The sequence below is a fragment of the Theropithecus gelada genome, chromosome 17 (assembly GCF_003255815.1).
Source record: "Theropithecus gelada isolate Dixy chromosome 17, Tgel_1.0, whole genome shotgun sequence".
Classification (NCBI taxonomy): domain Eukaryota; kingdom Metazoa; phylum Chordata; class Mammalia; order Primates; family Cercopithecidae; genus Theropithecus; species Theropithecus gelada.
This window is the reverse complement of record NC_037685.1, coordinates 73981613-74002066: the sequence shown is the minus strand read 5'-3', so window position 1 is coordinate 74002066 and position 20454 is coordinate 73981613. Positions and strand designations below refer to the sequence as shown.

The window sequence follows — 20454 nt, the reverse complement described above, 5'->3', positions numbered from 1 at the left end:
CAATGCACGAACACAAAGTGTTGAACACCCTTCTCTTGTTTGCATTCCTTCCTTGTATTCCCGTGTCATGTGGCTTAAAGTTGTGTTTAGTGGCGCATTTCTTTTTACCTTGTATCAGAGTTGTTTCTGGGTCTGTCTGCCTCATTATACTGTGATTTACTTCAGGGTGGAGCTGTGCTGGTATCTGTACCTTTAGCATGAACCCAGGTATCTGGAAAATGGTTGGCGTGTGACAATATGCATTGAGTAGGCCAGGCCTTAACAATGTCTCAGATGTTGCTGTCATTGTCCTCCTGCTTAGAGCGCTTTGATGCTTTTCTTGTCCCAAGCTTGGTCCTTGGAACAAGAACAACTTATTTTTTATTTGCTTAACTCTAGATATTGAACTTCTGTGTGGGATCTCAGTAAATGAACCAAGAATATGCTTATAAGGCATGCAGACACATCCTCAGTGGCTGTCAGTTCAGCAGAACAAATTAATTAGCTGAAATTATCCTTCTTAGTATGGAAGAAAAACCAGCCTCTCCTTAGTAAATATGCTTTGCTAGTTATAGGATAATAATCCTGAGTGCAGCGATGCCAGCACCTTCCCTTCGGCCATCTGGAGCAACGTTCTTGCATGGTGATGCCTCATCAGCTCCTGTCCTCGTTTCCTTCCTGGTCTTTATCTCTTATCCCCTTTCCTTGCCTCCATAATAGGATGATGTATATTGCTCTCTTCCCATCTTCTTTTCTTCCTCCCTAACAGTTCTTAGCTTCATATGTAGTTTTTTGCTCTTTTATATCTGTCTGTGTTAAAATTTACATATTTATTGGGATTTTTAAATAAAGGAAAGTATAAGGAAACAGAAATAGCCTCTCACACTGATAATAAATTCCTACTGATGGTATGAGGAAATCATATATACACATGGTTCAAAAGTTAATAAACAAAACCTATATAAGATAGTAAAGCATCCTTTTCTTGCCCATTCACACTTCAAGCACCGCTACCCGGTGTTAATTACAGTTAACATTTTCTTGTGTAGTTTTTCATTAAATGTTTTGGATACACACCAGCATATAAAAGTCGAAATGAATGAATGTATGTGTTTTCTATTTATGTAGAAGCATCCCAAGAAAACGGCTCTGAACCTATCTTCTCTCACTTAATGTATCTTAGAGATCTCTCCATAGGCCCCCACTCTGCCTTACAAAACATCCATCTTATTCTTTGTAGCTGTTTCATTGTCTTCCATTGTGCTGATGGTCTCACTTATCATGCGAGTTTTTTGTTGGTGGGCATTAACATTTTTCCCTGAACTTTTACAGTTTCAATAATATAACTGTGAATATTCATATACATACATCTTTGAACACTTCTGCAAGGGACGTATACATCTTACATTTTGATGCTTATTGCTGAATTGACCTCCAAAAACCAAATTCGGTTTCACTAATTTAGATGCTATACCAGAGTGTTTTCTGTCAAACTTTTCTGATTTTCTTCAATGCAATAGAAACATTTTGTCTCAGTTTTAATTTTTCTTTGATTTTGAGTGAAGATAATGACCATTTTGAACGGACAGGCAATCTGTAGTTTATCTGTGAACTGCCTCTTCCTATCCCTTGGCCCTTCTTCTGTTTGGTGGTTTTTTCCTCATTGGTGTATGTGAAGTCCTTACCCACTTTCTGGGACATTTCCTGAGTCTCAACCTAAAATAGTCACTGAGCCACTAAATCTCACATCAGTGTGTTTTAATCCTCTGCCTGGGATTATGGTTGGATATTTTTCTCACTTGTTTATGGGTTGCCTTTCTCTAGAACATAAACTCTAAAGGAGCAAGGATCTCATCTATCTTGTTCACTACTATAGCCTATCATGTAGATGCAAGCCTGGCTCATAATAGACACTCAGATATCTAATGAATAAATGAAAATGGAATTAGCCTTTGTGTATCCTAAACATTCATTAACAGTTCATTTTTAAATTTTATGGTATTTTTTCCAAATGAAAGGTTTGAATTTTCATGCAGCCAAATTTATCAGTCTTTTTCTTTTTATAACTTCTGGAACTTCCTCACTCCAAGTTTATAAATAAATTCACCTGTGCCGCCTTTGAAAACTTCTATTCCCATTGTCTAGGCTCAAATCTTAGACTTCTATAAAATTTATTTAATCAAAGTTAAGGATCCAGTTTTGATCTTTCTTACAGTAGTTGGCTAGTCCATCATCATTCATGAAACTCTGTCTCCTGCACTGGTTTAGCACAACAACTCTATGATAAACTACATTTCCATATGTATCACGTCTCTTCTTAGACTCGAATTGTTTTAATTACTATAGTTTTATGATATGTTTTTTCTTCAACTTTTAAATTCAGGGGTTCATGTGCAGGATGTGCAGGTTTGTTACACAGGTAAACATGTGCCATGGTGGTTTGCTGCACAGATCAACCCAATACCTAGGTTTTAAGCCCAGCATCCATTAGCTCTCCCTCCCCCTACATCCTCCACTCCAACAGGCCCCAGTGTGTGTTGTCCCCATCCACGTGTTCTCATATGATGTCTTTCAATGTTTGATGAAGCTGGTTCTTTCTCATTTTTTTGTTTTCTTTTTCAGGATTTTTTTATGGCTACGATTGCATTTTTTTTTCTCAGACAAGTTTCATGATCATTTTGCCAAGTCTGAAAAAATTATCTTAAAATTATTTTAAAGTGACATGTCATAATATGCATATATATATATATATATATATATATAAAATACTTTTTTTGTCTTTCTGTCATACTCCAGAACTAAGGAGAGTTTACTTTGTTCAGAGTTCATTGTATTAAACTCACAATGGGCCAGATACCAGAAGTTGGTCCTTGGAGAAATAGGGTTAATGAATGTGAAAATAATCAGCCTCCTTTGGCAAGAAGGGTTTAGATTTGTGCTTGGGTTACCACATATTCTGCTAAAGCTTTTGAATGCGAATGGGTCTTATAGTTCTGGACGTGACTGTTTATACTTGAGTATGATGAACCACCATGAAGACATCCTCAATTCCAACCATTTATTTTGAATGCATACTGCAGAAGATTATTAGATACAAGAAAATGTAAGCCCCAGTCCTTGTTTTGCTACTAATAAGCTATTTAGCTCTTGACAAGTTACTAAAACTTGTCTCTGATCCCGTTTCCTCATCTGTAAGGTGAGGATGATATTGCTCATTCATTTACCACATAATACTTTGTTTGCCTGCCTACCTTTGCAGTTGTTGTTAGGATCAAATAATACAATTCTGGTGAAACTTATATTAGAAAATATTAAGGTTTTCTGGTTAAACATTGCACATCAAAAGCATTTCATTTGCTTATGTTTTATCACTCTTTCCCCATATACCACTAAAAATACAGGAATTTTTTAAAAAAGCCATAAGCCAACAAGAGTAAAAGAACAGACTAGTAGACTGCAGCAAAGATACAAGCCAAAAATTTAAATCTGGAACTAGGTGGTCAGTGGTAACTGATTTAGTGGAGCAGGATAAGCCAGAACTCATTTGCAAGAAGCAGTAAGACAGAAGTTGGTTAAGTTCAGGAATCGGAGGCACCTGGTACCTTTGAAGCCTAGACTTGAAAACAGGAGGATGAATTAGAAACTTGAATGAGGAGCTATAGGATTTCTAGATCCCTCTCCCACCACACTGAATGTTAAAAAAAGAAATGTTGGCCGGGCGCGGTGGCTCAAGCCTGTAATCCCAGCACTTTGGGAGGCCGAGACGGGTGGATCACGAGGTCAGGAGATCGAGACCATCCTGGCTAACATGGTGAAACCCCGTCTCTACTAAAAAAATACAAAAAACTAGCCGGGCGAGGTGGCGGGCGCCTGTAGTCCCAGCTACTCGGGAGGCTGAGGCAGGAGAATGGCGTGAACCCGGGAGGCGGAGCTTGCAGTGAGCTGAGATCTGGCCACTGCACTCCAGCCTGGGCGACAGAGCGAGACTCTGTCTCACAAAAAAAAAAAAAAAAAAAAAAAAAAGAAATGTTGTAAGAGAATGAGGCTGGGGGTGTACTATGAGAGGAAGTTGGGATGGGGTGGAGGTAGTAATAGAGACATCAATCTTTTTCCATTGTAGGTAGTCAAAAGGCGATACAGTTTTTTAAACATTAAGAAATGAATAAACATGCATACTATTGAGAAGAAGATAGTTACTGACAAAACCACATGCAGGAATTGAAAATGATTGTGGAGACGAGGGAGAGGACAGGAGCTTCTTTCACATCGGTATACTTGGTAGTACTGATAAGGAGTACTAATACTTGGTAGACTAAAAAATGATCCTGTTGTACAAGAGTGAGACTTGAGCATAAAACTTGGCAGCTAGGTGCATAATAACTGCTTATCGAGTGGGCAAATATTATTCACTGATTCAAAAACTCAAATATTATTCAATGATTTCCCCTTGGTGTTATGTAGGAATTAGAGTTAAGTAATGTGCTTTAGGGATTGATGAGCAATTTATTTGGAATATCACAGTATAAGAAACAAGTCTTTTTATTTTGGGGGACTGTGGAATATTGGAGGGTCTTTGAACAAAGTTAATAAAATGTCAACCTGAACTCTGAGTTTTTTGTATACTTTTCATCAAGGAAGTTTGGGAGTTAAAACAACAATAGCAACCTTTTATTGGTATGTGTTGATTAAGACACAGTATTTTCTCTACCAGAAAGTCTCTCTGACTCAGGCACTGGTATATGACTTGGGCCTAATAATTTTCTCCTCTTTGCATTTTTTTTGTCTTTGAAATGGGATTAAAATTTATTCTGCCTTAGGGTAGACAGTTGGGTATTAGAGAAATCCTGGGATTGGTTCTTTGGTATAATACTGTAAACATAGTAACTGGGTCTGGAAGTTAAGTTGCATCTTCCCAGAAGATAAGCAGACTGTTGGAAGCTAAAGATGTAGTTATAATAATGTGATTTATATGAAGCAAACTATCTCCTCCAGAGATCTCAAAGTTCTGCTGGTATTAAGAAGTAACTAACCAATAATAAGTGATTGCTTATTCTCCAGGATAGAGAATGTTTTATTAAGAGAATTGTACTACAAGATTGAGTCCAATATTTATTTGTAAGTTGCTATGAGTTTATTAGGAAAGAAATGCTAGAGAAATACCAAGAAATAGTATTGTGTGATATTCCTGAAGGAACTAATTTGATTTTTTCTCTGTAAGACATAGGTGAATTTGACTTACATTGTATTTTTCTCTGTTTGTGTTGTACCTATTGGTCTATTATCTTGACCATGCACATTGGCTTTTAATCTAGCGATTTTACACTCACAGAGCAATTCTGTTTGACTAAGCCACAGTTATTTGCTACCTATGTATATAAGAAAATAATTTCACATGCAAATAGTACTTAAGTAAAAGTTTCAAAAATGAAATACCAGTTGAGGTTAAATATGTAATTGATTTGGGTGTCTTCTGTACAACCGTGTTAATTGAAAACCATATTTTAAAACTTTTATTGTTCCTAGAGTGAATTACTGGAACTTAAGCGGCAGCAGCAAGAGGAAGAAAGAGCCAAAGTCCAGCAGACTGAACACAGGAGGTATAACTGGCTAATAAAATAAGCATCCTTGGTTAAATCAATTACCTACAAAGTTTGTACAGTGTTTTAGGAAAACATTACAGTAACATTATTATTGTGGTTTTGGAATGTGTATTACATTTAAATCTGTTGTTGAGATGTGATGTATGTATGAGGTATGCCAGCTGCTACATATATGAGCACACACACGTGTACATATGTGCATGCACACAAATATCCAATTTTCTTGGATAGGTGGCATAAACTCACATTAGGAAACTGAATCATGTTCTTAAGCTGTGTGTTCAATTAAGGTATGTTTAATTTTCCTTCCATGGGACAGAGCATCCTAATTTGAGATGATGCTGTACCATTTATAGACTTAATTAGAATAATTACGTTAATATAGATGGTCAGATACCCATACTTGAGTACAAAAGCTCAGACAAAAACTCATTAAAGTTATTTAATATTGACAAATACATTAGAGAAAAAAATCTTAGAACCATTAAGTAATTTTCAAATAGTCTGAGCACTCTCTATCTTAATCCTAATGTCAGACTTAAGAATACCTAGTAAAATATCATGTTACTGTTGGGACAGTGCTAATAAGCACCATATTGTCTGCCATTATTATGCTAAGATTTCTAGGGGGGACACGTGTTGTTGGAGTTCATTAGGGGTGTACTTGAGTATCTTGGAGAAGAATGTAAGGGTTTTCACAATGTAAAGGAACAAATTCTTTTGATAGTGAATGGCTTCTTTTATGTATTTAACCTTCTCACTGTCACTAATGTGTGTTTTTAAGTTATGGTGGTTTCATTTTCTAAATGAGAGACTTTAAAAAGCGTTCAGTGGAAGTGCCCTATTCTGATGGTGCCTCTAACTGTGGGCGGCGGCCTCACATTTATTTGACTGGCCTATGTTGTTCCCATAGTCCAGTCAAAATAGTTTTAAAACTACAAATGTGAGTTATATATTTTTTCTCTTATTTAAGGAAATATCAAAACTCTGATATGTTGGTTAGGCTACATTGTTGGATAAGATGGTGGTAGGGAAGGATGCTAACTATTTATTATAAAGTAGGCCATAATTTAGTCATTTTATTACTGTTTTCTTTCCTTCCTTCCCTCCTTCTCTCTCTTTCTCTCTCTCTCTCTCTCTCATTTGAGACAGAGTCTCACTCTGTTGCCTAGGCGGGAGTGTAGTGGTGGGATCTTGGCTCACTGCAACCTCTGCCTCCCAGGTTCAGGTGATTCTCCTGCCTCAGCCTCCTGAATAGCTGGGATTACAGGCACATGCCACCATGCCCGGCTAATTTTTGTATTTTTAGTGGAGATGTGGTTTCACCTGTTGGCCAGGCTGGTCTTGAACTCCTGACCTCAGGTGATCCGCCCGCCTTGGCTTCCCAAAGTGCTGGGATTACAGGCATGAGCCACCGCACCTGGCCTATTTTTAATTTAAAATACTTTCTGTTTAAAAAAAACCTTGATATTGTATTTATAAACTGATTGCCAGTAGTAGCCAGTTATTTCTCTGGACTTCTGAGGATTAATTGAACTGTAAGACTTTAAGCATCTTAAACATAGTGATGTGTCACATTAATAGGCTCCATTGCTAAAATATTTATCTTTGATGGGCACCTAATAAACACCCAAGCTATTTGATTAGAGGTGGAAAAGATAACTTTTTTGTTATAGGAATCTTGGCTCTCATTCTTTATTTCCGTATTATTGAATACCTAAATATTGGTGGGGCTGTTTAATTTCTATATGTTATTTTCTCTTTCTTTTGATTCTACTTAAATAGATCCAATAAATGTATAGCTCCAAATTTAATCCAAGAAGAGATTTTTCTAGATAATAAACTCAGTAATTAGTTTTGAAGTCTCTGATCAAGTTATTAAATATATATTTTATGCTCTTCATCAATTTTTGAAAAGAGCTTACATTTGTATTGCCTTCAAAGCGTGCCATGAGCTTTCCCATGTTATCATGTGAGACTACATATTCAATGAACTCTTAATAAAATAGCCGTGTCCATTCTTACTCAAGGCAACACCACAAGCTATATAGTATGTGTGTAGGGGATGTAAATTAGGTTTTCTCCAGAGGCACAGTTTTATTGGCATCAAAAAGACCACGTGCTTTCTACAGTTTAAAAGTTCACATTGCAGAAAACTCAACTCTGAGTGTTATAATAGAAAGCTGTGAGATTCCTGACAAGCTTTTCAATGAACCTGTAATGAGCTTGAGTGCACCTGGACCTGACCCGTTGTAAGTATTTGAGTAGGAGAAGACAAGTAGAAACTCTGGCAAGAAACGAGAGAGCATGGGGGTCAAGGACTTGAAAGGATTTGGGCCGTGAGGTGAAAACTGGGATGAACTGAAGTGATTTATTCAAACTTAAAGCATCCCTGAATAATAGTTTTTATCCAAATTAACCCTCAGAAGAAAACCCAGAGCACAACTTTGACCGCAGGAGCATGTATGCACTTTCTAAAACTATTCAACAAAAATAGAAATTGGTTCTTTTCCCTCCCATTTAGATTCTTGATAGGAATTGAGAGAAGCAAACTCTTTTCCCCCCATTATCTCTGGCTGACTCACACTGCCATGGACATAGGCAAGTTGAGGACACTCCTATAGCATCAAAGAGTACTCAACCACTCTGATGTCCTCTTAGTAACTGACGCTCAAAAGTGAATCACATTACCTTATGTCTTCGTGACAAGGCATCGGTCTTCGCAGGGTTTGAGTGAATTGAGAGCAATTGCCAGTGAGCTGTTTTGCAGTCTGCACTCATCATCCATGTTGTTTTCAGGGGTAAAGAACATGTGCCAGGAAGATTTGTTCATTCAGTAACTACATTATCAGGTCACGTTCCATAAAGGTTTAGTTCTAGGTCCCGGGAATAGGGCAAAACATGGCAGAAGGGGTCCCTGACCATGTGGAAATTATAATCTGGAGGAGAGAAATGGAAGTCCACAATCAAAGGCACTGTTATTTCAGATGGTGATGTGTACTGTGAGGACCATATCACAAGGGGATATTAAGGAAGAAACTGGAGGTGATAGGTTACTTAGGAAAGCCTCACTGCAGAGGTGACATCAAAGGAAAAGGAAGAACCAGCCACATAGAGACTGGGGGCAGATGCATGGACTTAGATGGCCTACGAACAGGGGAGAAGCAAGCGCAGAAGCTCTCAAGTGCAAATGAGCTTGGACTTTTTGAGTCCCAAGTGATGGGATTTTATGGTTATTTTATTTTATTTTTGATTTTTATTATTTTTTTAGAGTTTTGCTCTGTCACCCAGGCTGGAGTGTAGTGACATCATCTCCACTCACTACAACCTCTGCCTCCCGGGTTCAAGTGATTCTCTTGCCTCAGCCTCCTGAGTTGCTGAGACTACAGGTGTCCATCACTGTGCTGGGCTAATTTTTGTATTTTTAGTAGAGATAGGGGTTTTGCCAGGTTGGCCATGCTGGTCTCCTGACCTCAAGTGATGCACCCGCCTCGGCCTCCCAAAGCGCTGGGATTACAGGCATGAGCCACCACACGTCGCCCCATGTGATGGGATTATAGTGAGTGAAGAAGAGAATAATACTCAGTGAGGGAGGAAAGGTAGGCAGGAGCAAGATAACACAACATTTTATAAGCCAGTTTTATTCTAAGACCAATGGGAAGTCATGGGAGAATTTTAAGCTAAAGGAAGACAAGATTTCTTTCATAATCTAGTAAGGTTGTTGTATGGGGACTAGATTACGGAAGGTGGGAGTGAAAGCACTAGCAAGGTGAAGAGGAGATAGTAATTTAAACTAGAATGGTATCCATGGAAAGGAAAGCGTGAATTTAGGATGTGTTCAGGAGGTAGAGCTAACAAGCCTTGCAGTGGTTTGGGTGTGGGGTGGAGGATGCTGAATGAAAGCCCATCTTTGTTAAAGACAAAAAAGACTGGATAAGAACAGCCCCAGGCGTGTAGGCAGTCCAGGATACCAGTGGTTGTGTTGTTTAATGGGGAGCAGGGTCATTTTCCTTTTCTTGATAGTCAAGTCTCCAGCGAAGTTGGATACTATTCTATCTGCACACTGACAGATTCAGAGAAGGTGACTTAAACATGGAGCTTGGCAGTGAAACAGGCTGACTAGAATATGGCACTTGGATGGATTTTATGGTAAGACAGGAAAGAAGCTTTACAATAGCTGAGGTGGAACCACAGCCCGATGGGACCTAGAGTTGTTGAGAAACAGCAACTGAACCCACACACGGATGGCATCTTAGCTAGCACTGAGCAAGCACAGATACACAAAAACCCCCTCCAGCCTTTGACTTTGCCACCCAGCGTTTATTTTCCTCAAAGTTCCCAAACCTCCCCAGTCACCGGCCTGTAGCCACTCACCATGACCACATTCTGCTTATCTTCATGACTGAACGAGAGTCTCCTGTGACTGATTCCTGCCTTCCGTCCTTCCATAAATGTATATTTGCTGCTATGCACCAGGCGTTGTGTTTCTGCTTCCAAGAAACACAATTATTTCTGCACTTCCTAAATAATCTGTTGATATCATAGGGTACCTATTGCAGTGCCATTTCTTCAGCTTCCAAGTCCCTGACTCTATTCAGCCATACGTGGGCAACTCAGAGCATGGTGTTACCTGTGATTTATTATTTTAAATTTAAAAATTGTAATATGAAACACAGAAAGTTCCATAAAGCAGATATTTATAATGATTCATTATAAAGTGAACAACCAGGTAGCGAGCTCCAGAAATAGAATAATATAACCATCACCCTACTACCTTCCATTTCTGCTTTTCATGTGTGGGGTTTACTTTAGCAAGACTGGCAGTGGAGTGCAGGGAACATGGGAAGGACATCTGTCTTGCAGCAATAATGCCATAGAGCTATCTTTGGTGGTTCTTCATGTTTTGGTTCGTGCTGAGGCTTCTGTCTTTCTCCAGCCTCTGAGGTTCATACCTGGCATGACTCTGAGGGCTGTAGTTTCTTCCTTGAACTAGGGTCTTGCTGAACTGGTAGGCGATGAGTGCCTGAAACTCTCAGGTCAAGAATTCATACCCCCTTTGGCTTGAGCCAAGATTGGCACTATCTCCAGTAAAGAGCGGTTAATAGCGTGTCATATGTTTAGTATGAAGAGAAGTTTCTGTAGATTTATTCTAAGCTGAAGCCAGGAAGCTATCCCCACGGTCAGTTCACACAACACATTAGGTTCTCAGAAATCTCTCAGCCCTGCAGCAAGCTTTCTACTCACACACATTTTTCATTGTTTTAAAGGGTAAATAATGCTTTTCTGGACCGACTCCAAGGCAAAAGTCAACCAGGTGGCCTCGAGCAATCTGGAGGCTGTTGGAATATGAATAGCGGTAACAGCTGGGTGAGTTTTTTCTTTTCTCCTAAAAAAATCATCTTTGAATGTTGAAGAATAAAAACAATGAGAATTTTTAATATATGTTTTGGCCTTCTCCCCAGATATTATGTTTTTGTTGTTGTTATGCTGTTCAGCAGTGTGATGGGCAGTCAGCCAGGGGGATTACTGTAAATTCCACAATAGCTTCTGAGAGAGGGAGAAAGTCCTGATTTCAGCTCTGGCCAATCACAATAAAAAATGACACCTGCCCTTTGTTTTCAGCATGATTGCCTGGACTCTAAGGCTTTTATCATCCCTTGCCCAGACCTACAAAAAAACAAATGAACATTTTTTTTTTGAGAAAGATTTTAAATGAAATATGGTTATAAAAATAATACGCATTCTCTAGTAATACATTCTTTCAGTCAAACTAACACATCAAAGAAACCAGTAGTTAATTTTTCACTACAAAATGATTTTTTAAAAACCCTATAGCAAAAGGCACTTTTAAAAAATGAAATATCCTTACATATTTCTGTGATGAAAACCTTGCAACTGTGCTGTAATATGTGTTTAATGTATTTTGTGTGCATGATATATTATTGAATGAGCACCAAAGCTTTGGAATATATATAATTGTGAGGTTTGCAATGTGTATAAAATCAAAAACTAAAGACCATAGGCCTTACAGTTTAGTTGAAGTCCAAGTGCATAACTGCCTTCTCTCTCTCACACTCACTCCCTTTATATACACACACATCAGATAGAAATCTGTAAACTGGTAAAAATACAACAAAATAATCAAGTGCTTGCTGACCTAGAAAGTCTAGAGAAGATCTTCCTTTAATAAATACTCGACAGACCAACGATCATGTTTGAGAAGTCAATCTGTTAGAAATCTTGTAGTATGTACCTTTGAAAGACATCTGGTAATCTAGTAGTTTAAATTGATGAATGGATTTTATAAATGTATACATATTTAAGATAATTGAACATAAGCAAATTTGCAGAGAATGCTTCCTGGATGTGTCTATTTATCCCTAATATATACTCATTTGTTACACTCTGGCATTCAGAATAGGGACAGTATGGAACAGAGAAAATAACTGAAACACAGGATCTTTGCATTGTGCGATGCAATGTACACATACTGTCTTGTAACAATATGTGAGTAGGAGTCATGTGGAAAATGGGCCATTGTGAGTTGAAGACATTATCCAAGCTTATATAACTTAGTTGTGAAACACGATTGGACTTTAGATTTTGTCAGGGCTTGGAAACACGCTGTATGGTTGTCATTTCTTCTCTATGGAAATGCTCTTAAAACTTAGAAAGTATCTATCTGCGGCTGAGGGGAAGATGATGGGAGGGCGTAAATGGATATCACATAGGCTTCTGAGGATGTGAGGATGTGGCAATCTGGCTCACCAATGACTATTGGCAGGCCTTAGTGAGCCACAAATCTCTACTTAGATTCCTCACAGATCAAAGAGAGGAGCATTGTTTTCTCATGATGTAATAGTGAGGATGATTGGGTGAAATTTTTAGTAGGATGGGCATATCCAAGTCCAAAGGGCTTATCAGTGCTTTCCTTACTTAAAAGAAGACATCTGGGAAGTTCCTCAGGCGCCCACCTTCACCTCTATTGACCTCCAGACATCTGCACTTCTGTGCTTGCTTTGCTTTATGATTTATCTTCTCCACCTCCTGGAGGACTTTGTTCTAATAATACTCTCTCCTCTCTACTGAATTGCTGAATGTTCCATCTCAACTAGAACACTTCCATCAGCATAAAATATAAATCAATGATCAATTCTGTTGATAGCACATTTCCGAACTCTTGCTACTGCCCTGTTTCTCTGTCCTCCTTCAGACTAAAACATTAAAAGGTGCCTATCCCTGCTATCTCTAATTTCTTTATTTTTTCTTAAACCCACTCTTATCAGGTTTTAGAATCTACCCATCAAAAAGAATGTTCTTTTCGTGGTCACTAAAAATGTTCACATTGCAAAATCCAATGATTATTTCTCAATCTTCATCTTTTGACTGCTCGCCATTCTTTGTCACGGTGAATCACTCCCTCTTCTTTGAAACCGTTTCTTTACTTACCTTCTGGGACACTGTACTCTCTTGGGTTTTCATATACCTCTGTGATAACCCCTTTTCATTCCTCTTTGCTGAACTCCTTGCATCTTCCTGCCCTCTCAACAGTGAAGTGCCTCCGGGATCTACTTTGGACCACTTTCTGAACTGATGTTCACTTAATACCTTGATGACCTCTTTCATTCTTATGAAATTAGACGCTCACTATATGTTCATGACTCCCAAGTTTCTATTTCAAGCCCAGACCCCTTCCTCCAAAGTCCAGACTTGTGTACCCAGTTGCCTACCCCACACATCTCTACTTATCCAAGATATGTAATACACATTTCAGCCTTAACATGTCTAAAATCTAACCTTTGATCCCCTTTACCCCAGTGCTCTATCTGCACATTTTCCTGTTTCCATAATGGTGCAGTCTCTCTCTCACACCCACACGGCTAGCCAACAAATCCTCTTGACTCTTCCTTCCCCATACATCCAATTCAACAGCTTCTCACCATCCTCATCATCATTATCCTGCTTCCAGCCTCTCTCAGTGCTCATCCAGATACTTGTAGTAGTCTCCTAGACAGTTTCCTTCCTTCCACAATTACTTACCTACAGTCTGCTCTCAATACAAGAGTGACAGAAGTCAGATTCTGTCTCTGCAATACCCCTCCAATGGCTTCCACCACCCCCCAAATCACTTTTAGTAAAAGCCGAAGTCCTTCCAGCAGTCTACCAGGTGCTGCATGATCCAGACCCCTTCTTAGGCCTCTGGCTCTCCTTCTTCATTTTTCTCTCTAGCCACACCAGCTTTCTTGCTGAGACACTGGCTGCTCTGTCTATACTATTCTCCACAATATCCATATGGTTTGTCCTCCTTCATTTACTTTCTTGAATTCCACGGTCTCAGTGAAGTTACTTTGACATCCTAGTTAAAGCTGCTGCCTGTCCTCTCACTCTGGCTCCTGCAGTTCCCTTTCTAGGCTCCCCTCCCTTTTTCTATAGCACTCTTCAACTTCTAACATACTTTTAAAACATAATTTCTTGTACGTTTTGTTGACTGTTTACTCTTCACCTCTCCCTGTGGTGACTGATGTATGTTCCACGTTCTACAAGGGCGGGGCCATTGGATTGTTGTGTTCACTGACGTATCCCAGGCATAAAACAATAACTGGAACTTACCGCACACGCAAGGAAACAAGTGGTTGTGATTCAACATCACAAACACAACAGACAGACTGAGGGCCAGATGATTTCATGTGCTAAAATGATTAGATACTGAATTTAAAAAACATTTGATGAAATAAAAATTGAATTTGAAATAATGAGCAAAAAATAAGAGACAATGAAAGACAACCAAGCAGACTTGAAAAAGAATTAGACCAAAATGCCATTTCTTGTCAATTATTTGGCAAAGGAACCCTAAAAGATTGACGATATACTCTGTCAGCAAGGCTGTGGGGAAAAGGGTACTTTACACTCATTGGTGGACATGCAAAGTGATACAAACACTATCAACAGCAATGTCTTACTGTCTTCCCATTAAACAAAGACCAGGCCTATACATATTAGAGCAAAATTCTATTAAACTTTCAAGGAACAAATTATTTCAAATGTCTAGAAAGTTTTTCTGATTAAAAAGAAGGAAGTATTATTCAAAATGATTAAGCAGGTAAATGTGACTTTGAATTAAAATTAGACAAAGACTGTATAGAAAAAAAATAGACTCAGTATCACTTATAAACATAGATTCAAAACAACCACAAGATTTTGACAGGATAAATATGAAAAAGCATAACATACCCTGATGAGATAGGATTTATGCCAGAATTGCAAGCTTGGCTTATTGCAAACAAAACAAAAAACCTACTGAGATAATTCACCTCATAAATTATAAAAGAAACTCCATATGATCATCTCAATGAGTACAGAAAAAGCATTTGCTAAATTACAATACTCATGGTAAAATCTTCCAGCAAACTAGGAATAGAAGGGAAATTTCTTTGCCTCATAAAGGGATCAAAACTGTATAATAATAAAAAACATTAAAAATATTTCTGTTAAATAAGAGATATAAAGATTGAAAAGGGGGAAAAAACCTTTATAAATCACAGATGATGCAATTATTGACATAAAATCCAAAAGAATTTACATTCAAATTATTAGAAGGAAAAAATGCTTGGCAATGTTGGTAGATGTAAGATCAATATGTAAAAACTACGTTTCTACACATTAGGAATAAATAAATCTAATTAAAAGATCCAATCAAAGATATGCATGACCCTTTTTAAAAAATTCTAAAATTGGCTGGGCATGGTGGTTCACACCTGTAATCCCAGCACTTTGGGAGGCTGAGGCGGGCAGATCACGAGGTCAGGAGATCGAGATGATCCTGGCTAACATGGTGAAACCTCGTCTCTACTAAAAATTCAAAAAAAATTATCTGGGCGTGGTGGTGGGTGCCTGTAGTCCCAGCTACTCGGGAGGCTGAGGCAGGAGAATGGCATGAACCCAGGAGGCGGAGCTTGCAGTGAGCTGAGATGGCTACACTGCACTCCAGCCTGGGTGGCAGAGCGAGACTCCTTCTCAAAAAAAGAAAAAAAAGAAAAAAAATTCTAAAAATTTTGTAGAAAGATATTGTGGAATAAATAAATGAAGAGTTATACCTTGTTAATCGATAGGAATGAGCTCTCAAATAAGTTATAGATTCAAATAAATTGTAATCAAAGCAAAGAACCAAGAGTAACCAATTCACTCCTAAAGACAAAGAAGTATAGATGGGAACTTAATTGTGTATTTAGTGTGGTATGCAGTTGGCACCAGCACACCCAACATTTCTGAATTTTTAAATTTTTTTGTATGACAGAAGGGGTAGAGCACATCACTGGGGGAAAACAGACTTTTCAACAAATGCTGTTGGGACCATTGAGTACTTACATGGAATTAGGTCCCGACATAATTCATAACATTTCTAAGTGGATTAAAGCTTCTAAATAGGAGGGAAGACTTTTACATTTTAGAAAATAAGACAGGCTATTTATAAAATAGAGCTGAGAAAGGATTTTGTAAGACCCAAGGTATAAACCAAGGAAAAAAAAACCAAAAAAGTAACCGTACCTACATTAAATTTTAAAACATCTGTTCATAAAAGAATATCATACAAGCCGGGCGCAGTGGCTCAAGCCTGTAATCCCAGCTCTTTGGGAGGCTGAGACGGGCGGATCACGAGGTCAGGAGATCGAGACCATCCTGGCTAACACGGTGAAACCCCGTCTCTACTAAAAAATACAAAATCTAGCCGGGCGAGGTGGCGGGCGCGTGTAGTCCCAGCTCCTCGGGAGGCTGAGGCAGGAGAATGGCGTAAACCTGGGAGGCGGAGCTTGCAGTGAGCTGAGATCCGGCCTCTGCACCCCAGCCTGGGCGACAGAGCGAGACTCCGTCTCAAAAAAAAAAAAAAAAAAAAAAAAAGAATATCATACAAAAGTAAGAAGAGAGGACATAAATTAAACTTTTATTTAGGACATGTTTAGCTAATAACAAGTGGACGCAATTAATGTATAGATTAACAACTTATATTAATATATTATAATTACTATTAAATTAAGGATATGTCACCATTTAAAGACTGATAGATGAGGACTGAGCTTCTCCAAGGAATGAAAGAGGAAAGTTATGCCTCAATTTACAGAGGCTTGGAGGAAATAGCAGAACCAGTAAAAAGTCAGAGCCAGAGAAAAAAAGGAGGAAGGCAGAAATTATGATAAAACCAAGCCATGTAAAGAAGCAGCGGCTTCTTGAAATGTCATATAGACACTTAAGCAGTAGGCCCCCAGTAAGTGTGTATGTTAGGTGGACTGATTTTTATTTTTTAATCATTGTTACTTTAAATCAGATTTCTCATATTTCTTTACATATACATTTATTCTTCAATAATTGCTTTTATATGTAAAAAAATACATTTCGATTTTTCTAGGGTCCTCTATTAGTTTTTTTGAGGCACCTAAGATGGGTCACTTAAAAAAATCCGTTTAAATGATATTTCCTCTGATACAGCAGGTGAGGCTCTTTGGGATGCTCTGGAAACTCTTAATCCTATGTCTTCAAGGGCAGTTAAGCATTTCCTATGACCAATGAGGCAGCCTGAGATTTTAATTTCCCCAAGTGTTAGAAGAAACAGCAATAGTGTGTATTCCATACATAACGTGGCCCAGCACTGCGGAAGGCTTGATGGAGGTCTCTTGACCCTTGTACATGGTGTGAGTGGAGACTCATTAGTCTATCTCCCTACCTCAAGGTCCTCTTAGAAGTCACCTTTCTCCTGCATAATACAGCGTAACCCTACTTGAGACATTTCCATTTAAATTGCTCTGTTCCACATGTGTTCTTCCTGTCCTGGCTGTAACTGTGGAGGTGGGTGACAACATTTTCGAACTATATTATTTGTGACCTCTGTGAGTCTAAGAACGCAGCCAATAAGACATCACTTGACAAACTATTACATTATTGACCAAGACTATTTTGGGAATCAAATGCAATGTGACTTGAAAGAAAATAGTTTCGATGGTCATTTCAGTTGTTAATTTTTAAAAATGGTCATTTTAGCTTGATGCAGTAAGAGCGTTCTTTGTAGGAACTTCATTTTTGACTACAAAGGCTTTGACTTTTATTTTGCTGCTTGTGGTTATTTTCGTTTTCTTTTTCTTCCAGGGTATATGAGAAAATATTGACTCCTATCTGGCCTTCATCAACTGACCTCGAAAAGCCTCATGAGATGCTTTTTCTTAAAGTGATTTTGTTCAGCTTCACTGTTTTTACCTTGATTTCAACTGCCCACACACTTGACCGTGCAGTCAGGAGTGACTGGCTTCTCCCTGTCCTCATTATGCATGTTTGGAGGAGCTGATTACTGAACTCATGTAATCTCTACTGCCAGGGAAATGCTACATTATTTTTCTAATTGGAAGTATAATTAATGTTGGTAAGGTAGAAAAAGAGGAAGTCGCTTGATGCTTTCAGGTTAATCAGAGCTATGGGTGCTACAGGCTTGTCTTTTTTTTTTTTTTTTTTTTTTTTAGCAGCAGTTTATTTATAGCTCATTTCTGGACTTTCAAAGTCTCTGTTTCCAGAACCCCTTACATTTTCTGCCCCATGAATTCTTTTTTTTCTTTATGAAATTTTTTTTTCTTTTTTATTATACTTTAAGTTGTAGGGTACATGTGCACAACGTGCAGGTTTATTACATATGTGTACATGTGCCGTGTTGGTGTGCTGCACCCATTAACTCGTCAGTTACATTAGGTATATCTCCTAATGGTATCCCCAATGCTCGCATTAGGCTTGTCTTTCTAAGTGACACATTCTTATCTGATTCTCAGATCAGGTTTTGGAAAGCTTTGGGGGTCTTTTTAGATTTTAATCCCTACTTTCTTAATCTGCGGTACAAATATGCACAAAAGAAAAAATGTCTTATATTCTTTTAAACAAATTTATAAATAAATTGTGAACTACTCTTGTACAAATCGGTCATTTTTATTTTTAATGAAAAGTTATTGGGGTTTTCTCTCTTGAAGGGCCTCATTTTAATTCCCCTTTCCCGGCCATATAGATGAAATATAGTACTGTCATGACTGTTGGCTCTTGTTTTGGTCTTGACTTACTAATAGTGTTACCGTAATTTTCAGAGGGGGACAGTTTATCTCCAGAAAGGCCAATGTTTGTACACAAGTCAGCTAGACACAAATATAGACATCATATGTGGTTTGTAGGTGTTTCAGAAATTTGTTTTTTCTTTGCTCTGTGCAACCTATTTCCTACTGCTAGTTAGTTGGCTTTCTTATTCACTTCTGTGACCTTGAACCAGTTCACAGACCCTGGAGTGTAAGAGTATTGATTTTCTATGCTGTGCACTCTAGCTCAGTCCCTCTGTCCCCTCCGCCTCACCATCCCCCAGCCACCACATTGTATAGCGAAAGCATTGTATTCAATCCTAGAATAAAGGTAAACACAACAAATCATCTTTGCAGCTGGACAACTAATAATACTTTGCGGCATTAAGAGATCTTCTGTGTTACCAATCACTCTGTTGAAATGAACTTTCCAAATCTCTTTATTCAGGAAAACATGGGGATTTGAAATTCTTGGGCCAAAATACATCACTGAGGGGTTCACAGAGCTGGGCAAGGGTGCGCTAGGAAAGCGCCACATTGATGGGTGGGAGGTGACAGAGAACAGATGGCGTCAGGCAATGTCTCTGGAGTAAATAATGCAGATATTCTTGGTTGCGTCTCCTCTGCCAGATGAAGCTGTGTTCATGCTGTTGACGCTAATATAAAATGTTTGGTCCATTTGAAATCCTTGTCATTGCCTTATATGGGGGAAACTCAATCCCCCAGCCCGTGTTGGAAACATCACCGAACTGATTGTCAATGTGCGGCTGTAGTAGACATTTTACTGTGGTGGCGTGCAGCCATTTTGGCCCTACACCTGCCGGCCTGGCTACCTTACGGTCGCGTTCCAATTTTTGTGTCTATGCTTGGTGTGCCTCACTTGCTGCATTTTCCAGCATGCAACCAGGAGTTGATGTAGGAAAAAGGGATGCTTTCTTACTTTGGAAGCTCTCAGGGAAGTTGGTGTCAGTTTCTCCTCCACTGCCTGACCTACCCCCGACTCCCAAAGATTTTGTGCAAATGTGTAGTTCTATCTTTTAAAAATTGTGCAGATATGGAAACTTGTGACTTTATGACCAAAACTATCTAGAATATGTGTGGGGGTGTAAGCATCTTTCTTGATCAATTATCTATGTAGGCAGAGGTAACCAGGAAAGAAGCAAGAGTTGCTGCCTAAGGGAGCCCACCACTTTACTTTTCACATTTAATCTGCCATGTTGAATCAGCTGGAATAAAACCTGACTCGTAGATAACTCTGGACAGGAAATCCCAAAGTTCCACCATTTCTATACTTAATTTTAACATCCCTTTTTTTTTTTTTGTAGAAAATAAAAATAAGAAACAGATCATTCCAATGTAGGGTGTGTGTTATAGAAACCTTAGGCAATGCAGATGTGTAATAAAATATGTAATAAACTTTTAAACACTTTTGTGTTTGGATTTACCACTTTTTCCTTCATGGTTTGTTCTTGGTATTATGTTGATAGATCTTAAAATGTGCAAAGCAACAACCTCTACCCAGTGGCCTATTTTAACAAAATAAACGATTTCCTCTGCTACTGGGCTTAGTTATATTATAGTAGATAGGCACATAGAAGCAGGCCAGGAGAGACCCCGCCCCCCACCAGGAATGTCAGGCAACCATCAGGTGATGGTCAGCCAAGTGTTTTTTGTTGTTTCTTTTCTTTTGAGACAGAGTCTCACTCTGTTGCCCAGACTGGAGTGCAGTGGCACGACCTCGGCTCACTGCAACCTCTGCCGCCCGGGTTCAAGAGGTTCTC

The 20454-nt window shown here is 38.7% G+C and overlaps 1 protein-coding gene across 1 annotated transcript in view; it reads left to right on the top strand.

Annotated features, from left to right (window-relative positions):
• EPSTI1 (epithelial stromal interaction 1) overlaps positions 1-20117 on the top strand; it is a 112368-nt gene extending 92251 nt beyond the window's left edge. The window contains exons 10-13 of the mRNA XM_025364294.1: positions 5503-5576; positions 10847-10946; positions 17715-18049; positions 18343-20117. Of these exons, the coding sequence (XP_025220079.1) occupies positions 5503-5576; positions 10847-10946; positions 17715-17723 (183 nt within the window). The 3' untranslated portion in view covers positions 17724-18049; positions 18343-20117. The remainder of the gene's footprint in view (positions 1-5502; positions 5577-10846; positions 10947-17714; positions 18050-18342) is intronic.
• The last annotated feature ends 337 nt before the right edge of the window (positions 20118-20454 follow it).